The sequence below is a fragment of the Neolamprologus multifasciatus genome, chromosome 19 (assembly GCF_963576455.1).
Source record: "Neolamprologus multifasciatus chromosome 19, fNeoMul1.2, whole genome shotgun sequence".
In the NCBI taxonomy this organism is placed as follows: domain Eukaryota; kingdom Metazoa; phylum Chordata; class Actinopteri; order Cichliformes; family Cichlidae; genus Neolamprologus; species Neolamprologus multifasciatus.
This window is the reverse complement of record NC_140457.1, coordinates 12645337-12660100: the sequence shown is the minus strand read 5'-3', so window position 1 is coordinate 12660100 and position 14764 is coordinate 12645337. Positions and strand designations below refer to the sequence as shown.

Here is a 14764-nt window from a genome sequence, read left to right as displayed (position 1 = left end):
AAACTCACTTGCACCTTTCATGCAAACCAAACTAGACTGCCGACATAACTACACAGTAACGTCAATAGAAAATTTTATATATTTTTTTAAAAAACCCAAAATGACAGTCGATGACTATAACAAATGTCTATTACCTGCACTGAGCAAGTCATGAAATATTGCACAAAGTTAAGGATCCTGACACAATAATAACAACATGGAGATACTAAATCAAGATGCACAATAAGACCAAAGTTTGAAGCTCACTATGTGAGCACTCCTTTATGATGGGCCAGACAATTTCAACTATATTCTCAAGTGTCAGCTGAATTATTGCTGGGGAGGAAGAAAAACAGTTTTAAAACAGAATCCGAAAAATTGTGAACAAGTTTTGTAGCCAAGTATATTCTTAGAAACACATCTCCAAGTGTTATGCTTTTTAACTCCTGCTGAGCTTGAATCAGAACAACTGCAGCACCGATGCTAATGGCATTTTTAAAGAAACATACACGAAGCTGGACATAATTCTTTTCTAACTGGGTGAGTCTTTTACTAATAGGTGAACAAAGCCATGTGGTAAAAAGTAATCTCCATTAAAGATTAAAGCAGTGCGTTTGGTTTTAAAAGCCTAAATCTTTGACACTTCTAGTTAAAATATGGAAACTAGCTTGTGTACAATCACTAGTTTCATTAGATACCTACACTGACAAGTGGACAATTTAGTGTGAATACAAAACTAACAGCCAGATATTAAAAGCAGCTTCATACAGCTAGATGTCTATTGATGATACTGAAATCGGATTAACTACAGGCAGCAAAACTATCAGCAGTGCCAACAGACTGATTCAGTTTGCTGCTCTTCTGCAGTTGGACTTGCGTCATGTTTCAAAAATCATTGTGGAAAACATCTAACAGATGCTTACTTGCCTTAAAATATCTGTTTTGTTTAAGTAGCATCAAATCCTCTCAACCTACATTGGTCCATAAGTTGTTAACATCTCAAAAGTGTAAAAGCTTCCAGTGAAGAAACTTTTGCTTGATGAGCAAAGTGTTAGGAGCGCTCTAAATTTGCTACAGAGGGAAATAAAACAAAACTGAAAAACAATTCTAAAAGGGTAAATAAAAAAACCAAACAAACAAACCAAACAAAACTTGCAGCAAAACAAAATAAAATTTAATGGTTTATGTTCAAAGGGAAACAAGCAAAACAAAAGAAAGGAAGAAAATTAAATCTAAACTGAAATCCATAACAAAGGCCATTCGAGATAAGCACTCGTTAAAACAAGTTTGTAACTTAATACGGTAACAAAACTGTATGAATCTACAAAGAAATATAATCAAAAGAAAATAAAAGATAAAATTAACTCAAAAGTAAAAGGAAAAAAACAAAACAAAAACCAACAGATCAGCAAACAGCTAGTGGCGTCGCTCTCAGTAAGAATCAGTATTATGTGTATATAATTAGTACCTCATCAAAAGAACAAAAGAAAAAAAATTAATAAGTAGAGCTCAGCTGATACCTGTAAATCTCAGCTTAATCACAGAAGTTTTAAGTATCTGCAGATTATGGTGAACAAAAAAACCAAACATTGGCCAATGAGAATCCAGTATCAGTTGGGCTCCAAAATATTTATCTTGAACATCTGCTTAGAAAAACTCTTGCGAGGTTATCAGTATCTCTCCCTGCCTTTGGTCCATTTTAATTTGTGACTCACTGACTGGGGTTCATTTGCAACTCGCATCAAACAACTCATAATTAAAGACACTTTACATATGGATAACAAAACAAACATTTCCCTCCTAGGGCTCACTGTTTCTTTTAAGAACTCTTAAACCTGCATGGAAGGTATACAGAAGTAATAGATTACCATCAAAAAGACTGATATACAGAGCAACCTAAAGCTGGCTGGCTAAAAGTGCTATGCTCTTAGACTGACTTGTAGTAGTGAATAGTTAAAAGGTCTACTGGATGTCCACTGTATGATAGTTTAAGGCATCTATTTCTACTTGTGATGAGGAACCAGGACAGAGCACTGCTCTTCCGCAGTAAAACTGTCATTAAAAGGGGGAGGGCAGTCTTTAACCCTATCTTTACACTAAATCATTCATTGAAAAGTTCACACTTGGATCTTTTACAATGTTCTGATTTGTTTGTTTTTAGTGCACTGCTAAGAATCATTGGTTTGCCTCCTTTATGCAGTTCCTACAGCTTTACATGCAACACATATAGACAGGATTTTAGTTTTTGAGATAAGTTTCACAAAAAAAATGATGTTGGTGGTAATTTGGGATTTTAGCCTCTCCATCCACTCCAAATTAAAATTGAGTGTCCTTGAACCCCAAACAAACAACAATGGAGAAAAGAAAAGAAAACCCTAGACACTTTTGAGACAATTACAAAGGTGCAGAAGAGTGAACATGTCACTTAACTCTGAATATGATGAAACTGAAACTGGTGTGTCTAACTTTGAAAACTTAAGCTTTCTGCAATAAAAGCCTGACATGGGTTACTTCCCGCTTTCTTCTACACCTGATTGTCCGGCTTATTCTACTTGTGGCCCTTGCTGGTCTTAAAGGACACTTGCAGTATCTTGTCTCCGAGCCGGTAGCCATTCAGGCTGGCGATGGCCATGGCGGCCTCCTCGTAGTTTGTCATGGTAACGAAGCCAAAGCCTTTGCACTTGTTGGTGTTGAAATCTCGGATCACCTTGACATTCGTCACGGCACCAAAGGGACCGAACATCTGCCACAGGATGCTCTCGTCTGCGTCCTGGCCTAGGTTGTAGATAAAGATGCACCAGCCAGAGGTGGAGTTTCCAGGGACACTGACGCCTCCCATGCTGCCCATGTGATCGACACCCATGGGAGAAAACCTGAAAGTGAGAGTATTTAGCATACTTGCTGTCACTAAGAATGAGAACGTGACTGATTATTGTTTTTTTTTTTTAGATAATCAATGAAATATAAAAATGGTAACATTTCAAGCATCAGCACCATTCAGTTTATATGTATGTAGCTCTTCCCTCACCTAAACCGCTGTGCCTGGTGGTGTAAGGGTCCTCCAAAGCGTCGGGATTGGTTGTGGTAGAGCTGAGAGAGGAGCTGTGTGTTCTTCACCTGGTTTGGGTTGGCTGCAAATTTTACTGTGATTGGCTCCGAGGCCCCTGGTGGCTTTTGACCATTTAGGTTTTTGACAGCCTCCTCCGCTTCTGCACGCTTGTCAAAACGGATAAAAGCCACTCCACGGGATGAACCTAGGTTTGAGAGAGCAGCTGTAACCACCTATTCTGATACAAGCAGCATGAACTGCATTTAGCTACTTAACAGTAAAAACAAACTGTTTATTTAATTTCAACAAAATTTTTGGAAAAAAAGCAAGGAAGCCATTCACCTTGCGTACCTGTACCTTGATCAACAAGTACCCGGGAATTTATAATACGCCCGTAACGTGAGAACATGTCCTCCACGTCCTTCTGGGTCATGTTCTTGGGAAGTCCGCTGATGTACAGGTTAGCATCCTTTATTGTGTCCGAGCTGGGCCGTGCATATGACACCTGGCGACAGGAAGCAACAAACGCCTGATTAAAACTCTGATATGCATGCAGAAATTGAAAAAAAATTGCCAAAGTAAAACAAAAACATCTAAACAGTCGTTTGGTTGAACAGAGATTAATATAGCAGTGGTTTGGTCATATTTATACATCTTTTTATTCAGCTGAACACTGCTGTGTCTGTCCATCAGAAAGCAACATTTTGGACTAAAAAAAAACTACAAAATAATCTGGTTGCTTTAGACATCAAGTTTTTGGTCTGAGTAAAAAAATAAAATAAAACAAGAATGGGTGAGGGGGGAGGATCAGAAGCAACAGAACATTACAGCGATAAAAAAAAGAAATCAAATTGATCATTTTGAAAATTAAATACATTTAATACACTCACTGTGACAGAATGTGTCAAATAAAATAAGTTGAATTAAAGTCAAACACCAGAGACTTATAAGATAGGGCAGTAAGTGAGCGTTAAAAGCAGTATTTCTTTCCTCGGGCTGACATGTACTAGCTAGATAGCGGACAGCACAAGAGCCACAGCAAAGTTAAATGACATAACATCTTTGCTTTGAGAATTGTAGAACACCTTATTGCACGTTACCTTGATAGTTTTGGACTGTAGCCTTAGTCCATTCAGTGTACTGATAGCTCTTTCTGCATCACTAGGGTTAAGATAGTTAACAAATCCGTACCCTAAACTGTGGCCTAGAGAAAAAAAAAGGAAAACAATAAAATAAAACAAAAAAACGTTTTATAGTTCAAAAAAATCTGCAAACAAATAAATATTAAAAATAAAAACAAATCTCAAACATTGCATGCTAGAATAAACAATTAAACAGGGCTGGGCTGGTTGGAATCAATAAAACAAGGCTATGATAATCAAAAATGTTCAGGAAACTACTTCCCAGCGTGAGCAGGAAATAAATTTGGGAGATCTCTCAAATAAAAGTTACAGAATCACTGAGGGCAGAAAACAGGCCATTAATAAACAGCGTCCAAATAAATAAAATTATTATAAGACAAATCTCCACCTCGACATGATCTGGCAATGCCACAGCATGTATTTTTGGCCAAGTCTAACAGGAATCCTTTTCCATTTAATCCAAGATCTTGTTTGGATCTGATCCGACATGATTTATTGCTTCAAAACTTTGCATACCTGCAACTTTGTCTCTTATTAGCTTGGCAGACTCCACCTCCCCAATGCTGCTGAAGAGGCTCCGCAGCTCATCCTGCGTCATGTTCTGAGGGAGGTAGTTCACGATCAGGTTGGTCTTAGCATCCTTCCCCTCATCCCCTCCCATGTGGTCTTCATAACCATTCGACATGTCATACACCTCCTGCAAGTCAGCCAGGTGGGCCGAAAACACAAAACAAGGTAAGCACGTTGGGTAGAACAGAACTGCTGCTGAAACCGATTTAATTACTTACAGAAGACGGTCATTTGAAAGCTTACCCCAGGCCGTTAACTGTAAGTACATGACCTGTAGTAACCTTTAGATTTTGAACTATTTATTAAACAAAATGATGCAGTAAAAATTTGTAATAATAGTGGGCATACTGGACAGTTTTGATAGTTACTAGAATTAAAGAAAAAAATGGTTTGCACCAAATTAACAAAAAGCTCCTGTACGAGATCCAGATGCCTCCTTTTCAACTATACGGTTAATAAGAAAAGAGGTCACACCAAGTAAAATCTGATTATTGTAGTCAACACGGTCATCTTAGTTATCCATCACTTATCCATCTACTGGACTTAAACATGTGTCTTTTTCAGAAGATTTAATTATCCATCATTCAAAGTCCATGACTCTTATAACGTGGCAATTTTTGACCATAAAGCCTGTCACCCAAAAAGAAATAGTGGTCCCTGTTTGCCTACAGCAAATTTGTCTCAGGTGATCTGCATGGCAGCCACAGGCTGAGTGACAGCACACAGCAGACCAGGTTCCCACAAGAGAGTATGAAAAGAAATGTGATTTTTCTTGTTTGTTTCTGTAATCATTGGAAGCCGAAACTGTAATAGAAAGCAAATGCCAAATACCTACCAAACACTTTCCTGTGTGTGATTCACTTTATATCCCAGTCTGTCAAGTACAGTAGAGACACCAATTGTTAGGTGCAAAAGAGACTTTGAATTCACACTTTAGTTCCCTTAACTTCATTAATCCTGGGACTTTCTGGTCAAAAAGGCCAAGACCATTCATACTGCTTGTAAGTGTCTAGAAAGAATAGTAAATACTGGAATACAATTAAGTCATAATCCCAAATACAATAGACAAAGATGTGAATGGATGTAAACTTTAACACTAGTTGAAGACTGAAATGGGATTGGGCCAAGAGTCAATAATTCAGCTACATAATATTGTTTGTGTGTCTGGTTGATAACTTTTGATTATTTGCTTGAATTGCAGTGTGCCTTTTGGATTTTTTATTATCTTTTACAAACTTGTTACGCTGTTCTTGTACCTACTATATAACAGCCAACTTGCTTTAAGTTGTAATTGATGCCATTAATATGTTGTACACTGACCATACTGCCAAACGATATGGTCAGATACTACAGTACTCACTGAAATGAAAGCTGGCATTCGTACTCACTTTCATATACTTAATGTGTCCTCGACGAACTGCCATGAAGACACTTCACTGCTCCTGAAGCTACGCAGAGAAAAAACAAATATCAAACAACGTCAGGGCAACTCAACAAGCAAACCTACAATCTGATCAAGATGACATTAAGATGCATCACATCTTATAATACAGAAGCTTGTATTGGACGTTAAAGCTCTACAAATTCTTTGAAAATCATGCTGACCAGATTGTCTATAATGCTTTAAAGGAGGCAGCTCTCCCAGCTTAAATGCTCTCCTGTTTACTTTGTTTCTCACATGGGGCACCTATGAATGAAGTCACAAACTGGACTGGTATGCACATTGTGTAAAGAGACCATAAAAAGTGCAATTAATTTTACATTAAATGCATCTCTCTCTCATGTCTATCTATCTATAGATAGATAGCTTTACTGCTAAACTATATCTAAACATTGGGTCTCACAAAATGGGCATACATGGAGGTTACCAGCCAATCCCACTCTTATCTCCTGTGAAACACATCTTTTATAGGAAACAGATAGATAACTTTCGGATCAAATTTTATTTTCCTAACATAACCTCCAAATAAAACCAAACTATTGTGAGAACAGAAAGGGTTTGTCGACTCTGCAAAGACAGGGGTAAGGGAATACAACACCAAAAACCCCCAAAAAACCCCCCAAAAAAACAAAAAAAAACCCCAGCAAAACTATTCACCACATAACAACTTAAACAAAGAGTCCAGACAAGCAGAACTGCCGTGCAAGATAAATCGTTTTAGAGCAGTTGCTGAGTTACAGTTAACGTGGAGAAAGCATGGAAAGTTTCAATCAAAGATGCTCTCACATCTTTTCAATGAACACAAGTAATCCTGATGAAAAACTGGGCTAGCGCACTAGTATTTTGTTTTCCATATTATCCAGTCGGATATGGAGCGATGGAGTGGAGTTGATGTAGCAGCAGAGTTAGATCAGAATTTGAATGTGCAATATTTGAATGAACAGCTTCCAAGAACAAGGGAACTGCGAACTACTGTGCTCACTATTTAACGCGGCTAAAATAAAAAAAAAAGCACTATTGAGAAATCTTAGATTATTTTCTACAGTGACTCCGCTTTAATACTGCACTTTTGTTTTAAACACACGGGTGAACAACATATCGACTCGCGAGCTCAAAATCGGAAACGTGCACGGGCCCGGCTAGCAAAATTTAATAGCATTAGCAAACTAGTGAGTTGCATACTCCACGCTTTTCTGTGCTTACAATGACAAACGTGTACATCGGGATTAGCAAACAGAAACCAGAAGGTAATTTTCTTATTCTAACTTAAAATGTTATAAGGGTCCGTAATAGGTCGCAATGTGAAAAGTAAAGTGACACCGACGCCGGATAGCTAACACAAAGCACCGCTGCCCCATTTTTGAGAGCGTCACATGAATGCTTTTCTGTCCCTGTGCCGAAACCCCAGCGGCCTGCTAACAGGCCACAGAGGCTAACGCTAACCAACGCTAGCCAAAGGCTATACAGGCCGCGAAAGCGGCATGGCAGTCATTTGCCTTTGACAAACCTTTGCACGTCGAAATATCGAAGCAAAGGCTCAAAGACTCAGTGGAAGCATTTGTTACCATGAAAGCTCTTACCAGCTTTTAAGTGGTGCTTTTTGCTGTTTCTGCTCCCTTCGCCTATTTCTTTTCTTCTTGGCAACGTCCACTTCCCTCCAAGTCGGCCTCACGTAACGAAGGAACCCAGAACGAAGCTAAGTGACGGAAACAGCCACGCCCCCTCACGGATCTGAAAGACGAGCTGTTAAATCGGCACGCCTCTGCAGGAGACGACGGTGGGATCCGCATCCACTATGGCTAGTTTGATCAAAGCTAAAAATATTTCCTCTGTAGATATGATTAATTTGAATAAACTCCGGACCCCATGAAAAAGGCAAAAGGTAAAAAGGCGCGCTGCAACACATAAAAACACAAATACTCTAGAGATAAAGAGATTACCGAGGAGTATGAGAAAAACGGAATATTATATTACTATTTTGAAAATAAACTAAAATAATTTAGATTTTTTCCTATACTATTTTAGATTTAATCTCAAAATAATATTTCACGATTTATCTCGAAATTTCGACTTCATTTTAACTTAATTCTAAATTCTGCAATAATAATAACAACAATATCAACAATAATAATAAACACCAAATCCTTCCAATTTTGTAATTATATTTATCTATGTTTTTTTATTGTTTATTATATTTTTATTAATAACATTATCATCAAAACATCTTTGTAAGGAGGCAACGTGCATTTTTATTTTCCTTTTTTAACTACTTGACATTAGGGAGTCTTATTGGCTTATAAACCTCATAACCTTCCCACAAAAACTGACCTCAAACCCTAATGAAAATTTGCTACAGGCAGATATTTTCTTGGGCCCTGAAAACACAGCATCTCATATTCTCTCTCTCTCTCTCTCTCACACACACACACACACACAATTACAGTATGAGTACAAAAACACAAGCTACTCATCCATCAGAACTTCATGTTTTGTGCTAATTTCCAGCGCTGCTCACATCCAAAGTCCTAGCACTACACTCACACCGCCCTCTCCTCCCCTTCTTTTTATGAGCATTTTTCTTTGCTTGCTTAACATAATTTAAAATAACTCTCACTTGGCTTACTATACTTGAAAACCAAATTGTTTATTTTGACAGGTTTGGACATTTCAGACAAATGACTGGGAGTAGGATTAAGAAGTACAAGTAACTAAATTCCCAGCATGCAAATCCAACATAAAAACTTTTCAGAAAGGTTGCTTTTTTTACTTAGTGGAGTTTGAAATAGCTAATCATTTACAGCAAAAATTCAATTAGTAAGGAAAATCAATACAGTATTGAAAAAAAAAATACATGACATTATATTCCTGTGTCAGGTGACCTCAATAGATCACATGATAGGATCTCACAGTGGTTCAGCCGAAACATCTGGTGGTAATGATCCACACCTTTTTTCACACCTTGGCTCACATGATGAGGCACTTGATAAATAAGGGATAACCAGGTAGAGTTTAAATACCTGGGACTTTCTAGCATTTGGTTTTAGAACTGAAGAAGGCTCTTGGATGAGAGGTGAAGAATCTTCACAAAACTTGCTTTCTTTCCAAGCTTCTTTGATCAGAGGGCATTAATGTTAAAGGCACGTCTATATAAAATAGAAAATAAAATAATAATAATTTGGCTTTCCAAATATGCCACTTTTCATCTACATCAAATGGACAAACACCAGGTTTTGGCAAAGGGTAAATATTTCTCTGGGTCTTAAGGAGAACGAAAAATAGTTTGTTGGTTGACTTGTTGAAAAATATTATTATATCTTAAAAGTCCATGTCACAATTTAGTGACCACAGGTATAGGGATCACATGTGAATATCAGTGCAGAGAAGCATAAATTGCTAAATGCAATGTAAAGAATACAATTAGTTTCCACTTCATTTATATTTCTTTTATAAAGTAATTCTGTATGCACCACTTTCAGTCTAATAACAAAACATTATTACACAGGCAGTGACGGAATTCGCCACATACAGTAATGCACTGACAATCAAGATACAAACTTAACACAATTCAACCACACACACTCAACACAAATATTGCTTGAGAGAGCTATAGCAGAAATGTGCCAGCCCTCTGTAGGCCAAAAAAGTCTGTGACAGTAACTCATATTCATCAAACCTAATTTAGGATATATCTCTAAGCCCTTTGCCCCATCTTTGCCTACATTTTTTAAGGCCAGAAGTCCACACTGGCCAGTTCTGCAGTATGTTTACATAATTACATAAGTTCTTTAGGGATTATTAAAGTATTCTGATTCTAATGTCTATCACCAAAAAACTGTCAGTCTTTTGGTGATAGACAATCCAGTGATAACAATAGACATCTGTACATGTATTACACAAAACGACTTTCTCTAGTTTTACATGTTTCATAGAGTACTGGCAAATGACTCAATAGTTTTGAGATTTGAACTATATCTATTCAAAGTGTAGTGATCTTCCATCCATTAGAGCATCTTTAGTTTTTCTCCAGTACTTGGTACCTCGTAGATCTATTTGTTCTCATGAGCTGTTTCACCATCACAAACAACCCAATCTGCAGGAGAAGAAAGAAAAAGAGCAGGATTTTGGTTATTGGCAAATAATCACCTTTTGCAGCCTGTGTTAAACATGTGTAATAATTTATGATTAAAAGCGCAATCTAACACTACAAAATGAAGAGTAAAACCATTTATAAATTGCACGATGCAGATGCAGAAGATATTTAGGTGGATTTATCATTGTAACAGATAAGCTTTTATGTTGTTAACCATCTTAGTTAACATGTGTGATGTAGAGAAAATGGAGTGTGAAAAGTTTAAATATTCATTAAAATGTGACACATTTTAAAGATTTTAATGAAAAACTATCAAATTATTGTTCATGTTTTTAACAACTGCTTTAAACAGCATTTTTATTTTGCCAATGGAATAAATAACACTATATGTCAAATGGACTTCCACACAGGCAGTGATAATGGTGCGCAGTGAAATGTTATTTCCAATGTCATAAGCTTAGGACCTGAAAGTTGTTGAGCTTTGCTCGGCATCCAGCTGGCAGCACATCTTTGTAAACAGTCCTTAATGTTAAAAGGTTGCTACTTATTGAGTTGGATTTTGGATTTTTTTGTTTGACAAAATAGGTCAATTCAATATGTCAGTCCAGGCTTTGGAAATTTTGTTGTTCATTTGTCTATTTTCTGACATCATACTGGTTATTAATCTCTTGTTCTCTTCCACAGCATGTGGAAGAAAGATGGCCACCCTTCACTGAGCCTGGCCTGCCAGAGGTTTCTTCCTGTTAAAAGGGAGTTTTTCCTTCCCACTGTCGCCAAAGTACTTGCTCATAGGGGGTCATATGATTGTTCGGTTTTTCTCTGTATGTATTATTATAGTGTCTCCCTTACAATATAAACTACGTTGAGGTGACTGGTGTTGTGGTTTGACGCTGTATAAATAAAATTGAATTTACATATTAGATATTGTGCTAAATATTTGGCCAAACTAAAATTAAAGATAAGATTAAAGCTTGCTCTCATGATAACAGTCTCCCAGTGTTTCATTTTTCTTTTAGGTGTGCATTTCATATGCAATGTATACACAATATGCAGTTCAGAAATGTTTAAAGTCTTTCAAACCTCCACCACATAAACCAATAGGGAACTCCACATGACCATTTTCAGCGCAAACTGTATGACCTTCGACAGCTCCTCATGGCAGCCCTGAAAGATTGAGTCAATGAACAAGAAAATCAGAGAAACAGATGGGTCTAATCAAACCTTCATGAAGAAGCTTGATGAATTTATCAGGATGCACATGTCTACCTGTGTGTAAATTTGCCATGGCTGGTGAACAGTGCCATTACAAGTGGGGAAAGTAACGTTGCAGCAACTGTAAGGAAACCTGAGCTTTCCACTTTTATTAAACCAGGTGGTTTCCAGCCAGTCCGTGTAGTTCTTCACACCGCAACATTTGAGCTAATGGAGACCAAAAAAATCACCACAAGTTAGTAAAAGACAGGGGAAACTGTCAAAATGTATATATATTATATTTGATTGACATGAGTATAAACAGGATTTGTTTTTCATTAGAATTTCTTAATATATCTAACTGTGCCATGTATGGACACATTACTTTAGGCCTGATTTTTCTGGATGAGGTAAAGCAGATCAGGGCTGAAAATTATAGCACTTTATAGGCATCTTATGGGACACTTTCAGTCATTACCTAAATATCCTCTTGAGTGAAAATTTCTATTAAGGAAAGATTATATATTTTGATTTTTAAAACATCCTCTATTTAGAAGTATGCATAGAGGATCAGATATAGCTGTTGTTTTAGTATTACTGCTGCACAAGCTACACAAGTTTTACAACAACAACAACAAAAAAAAAGCTTTTGTTGGGATTCATAGTCATGTCCATGTGACATATTAAAGTACAAACCTCCTCTTGCATAGCATCCACAGACCGAGAATTGGAGTCCTCGCTGCTGCCGGTGTAATTCTCAAACACTCCACTGAAGGAAGCCATCTCTGTATCCAGCTAAAGAAAAAGTTGGAAGAGACAAGAAGCAAAAACACATGTGCCTCTTTATCCCAAGAATAATCTTCTCTTATCATGAAAGCACAATTGTCTAATGCTTATTCATTTTTAAGTAATCTTACATACCGTCACTGAATGGAAATAAGCCAGTGCTGAAGCCGTACTTTTCACACAAAAGACCACAACTAGGAGGTAAACAAACTGCAAAAGAAAACACTTTTTTATGTAAACTCCAAACACTACATACACATACAGATAATCACAGTCACAAACAGACTGACAGCCTCACCAGTCCCTGTAGACAGATGGAATCCTTGAGGCTCACCCAGGAGCCGACGCATCCGGTGACCAATAGCAACGCAGCACTAGTGACTGTGACCAAAACTGTCAGGGTCATGTAGGACTCTGAAAAAAAGCGGCTATACTCTCCATACTTTATCAGCAGGTAAACTCCATTCAGCCACACCAGTATCCCCACTGCCTGATAAATTAGAATAAAAAATTATAAAAGTTATATTTACACATGCTATTGATATACAGCTTTATGGGTTATCACCACAGATAACCACACATCTTTTCTTTATGACAATAACTTAGTAAGAGGTCTCCTGTTTTGCCAAGCCATCTTTGCTAAGCTCAATATCTGCCAACTCTTCTGGTTTCATCCTACACACAACAATGTGTCCAAAGAGAATAACTCTTTCTTTTACAAGATACTTTGTTCAAACCTATTTTCACCTGGAAGCTTTCTAACCTAGCAGCTACAGAAGTGTTAATCTTACTACACCAGTTGGGCTACATGCCTCACATCATAGTTCTGGGAATTCAGCTGGCAACCTTCCACCCACTGATGCATTGCTGTTGGCTTACCCTAGCTGTTATAAGTGTGCGTTAATTTAATTCAACACTGTTTCAAGAAAATCACAGAGGTATGATCAAATTTAAAAAATAACTCACAGCAGTTATACATGTTCCTTATTCTTTTGTCCAGGAAATTCAGAGGAAAATTCAAATATGAATGGCTTAAAATGAATTATTTGAAGAGCAATGAGAGCATTGGTTCTTTCTACTGTTCTCAGGTGTGTAGCTTGTTTTTTATGTTACTAACTTTGTTAAAAAACTCATACAGTTACCACAGAACTAATCATAGGTTTGCACTGTGCAACAATAAAATAAAATAAAGGGAAGTAAACATGGACTATTAAAATGTACAAATACGGTTTTTAACAGGCATGATTATAAAAAGAAATATAATAATGAATCTTCCACTCTCCCTTACTCTGATTTTTCTGTAGTTCCTGTTTCTCACATGACCTTCTCTGTCGCGTGTCATGTGACTCGGCACTAAGGTTTACATGTAAAATCGCAAACAACATCTTTTATATAAGTAGCTTTTTTAAAATACTGTATTTACTATTTTAAACAGAAGTAATTATCAACACTTGGCAAAAGTAAAAACCCTATTAATTACTCTAATAAAGTTAATTTTGGTAATATGATTGGAAGGAGAATACAAGATAATACAGTAAAAAGTGTAGCAAGGCTGAAAAAGTCTCACCTACCAACATTAGTTGAGAAGTCAACTGAAGTGCTGTTTTTAAACAGTTTGTTCTCGGATCACTCATTTTCAGAGTAGCCTATATAAGCCGAGAGAAGAGAGCGCGCAATAATCGACGCCAGGTGCGGATGCGTTAAAGCAAAGATGACAAAATGATAAATGAATCGCGAAGCCTCTGTGGGTCTATGCAAAGTAAAGACAATCTATCTGATAAAACGACCTTAGTCTTCACGGGAACGTAGACTAGTTAAACTTCCCTTCCGCACGGACCAAAGATCAACTTCCCGTAAGAACGCGGAAACCTCTTTATTGTAAAAACGTAATAGAAGCTCCACTAAGCCTCCAGCAAATATTTTGTGGTTGTTTAACATATGGTGGAATCAGCAGTTCAGTCGCGTACTCGAAGTAAGAAATCCTGCACAATACATCACACGCTGTGCATTTGCTTTTGTAACGCTTGGTGTATTTCACCTCCGTATATCTGCACTCACCTGCAAATGGAAAACGTTACTTTTTCGAGCAGACCCCTACCTTCCCTTTGCAATCCTAGCTTACGTCAACACTGCCCTCTAGTGAATTTATGCGAAATTACGACAAAGTGAGAGTTATTTTGTGATTGTGCCACAGTGCACGATCAGTGATAGAAGAGTAGGTCTAACTCAAAGCAGTGGTAAAAACTGTAAAAGTATTTTTTTTACAGCTACAAATGCAGACACGAGGCACATTGCCTCATGTTTAAAAAGTAAAAGTATTATTGCTACAACATGAACCATGTGTTTTTTGCCAACACCATCCTGGATTGCAAAAGAAAATAGAGACTTATATCTGCATACAATAACATTTTATGCACTTACATTTTTCCGTTTTGCCTGAAAATTGTAAAATTAAATTTTAACTGAACATTGTGATGGATGATTATGCATGATGTCTTTATTTAGCATCCCAAAAG

The 14764-nt window shown here is 37.2% G+C and overlaps 2 protein-coding genes across 6 annotated transcripts; both read right to left on the bottom strand.

Moving 5' to 3' along the window:
* Positions 1 to 1131: 1131 nt before the first annotated feature.
* elavl1a (ELAV like RNA binding protein 1a) lies at positions 1132 to 7910 on the bottom strand. Of its 5 annotated transcripts, none has more exons than XM_085142648.1 (7): positions 7762 to 7910; positions 6129 to 6188; positions 4687 to 4867; positions 4129 to 4232; positions 3380 to 3533; positions 3008 to 3233; positions 1132 to 2852 (listed from the first exon to the last, which is right to left on the bottom strand). In XM_085142648.1, exons 2-7 carry the CDS (start codon positions 6162 to 6164, stop codon positions 2528 to 2530), a joined length of 1026 nt encoding a protein of 341 aa, XP_084998774.1. In that variant the 5' UTR covers positions 6165 to 6188; positions 7762 to 7910; the 3' UTR covers positions 1132 to 2527. The 5 variants fall into 5 exon arrangements, with proteins under 5 accessions (XP_084998774.1, XP_084998771.1, XP_084998773.1 ...); XM_085142645.1 differs by having other exon boundaries at positions 4687 to 4879; positions 7762 to 7909; XM_085142647.1 differs by having other exon boundaries at positions 3386 to 3533; positions 4687 to 4879; positions 7762 to 7909.
* An 896-nt stretch (positions 7911 to 8806) lies between these two features.
* Positions 8807 to 14314, bottom strand: tspan37 (tetraspanin 37). The gene is made up of 7 exons (XM_085142653.1): positions 13820 to 14314; positions 12547 to 12738; positions 12384 to 12458; positions 12159 to 12257; positions 11538 to 11690; positions 11352 to 11435; positions 8807 to 10271 (listed from the first exon to the last, which is right to left on the bottom strand). Exons 1-7 carry the CDS (start codon positions 13880 to 13882, stop codon positions 10194 to 10196), a joined length of 744 nt encoding a protein of 247 aa, XP_084998779.1. The 5' UTR covers positions 13883 to 14314; the 3' UTR covers positions 8807 to 10193.
* Positions 14315 to 14764: the final 450 nt, after the last annotated feature.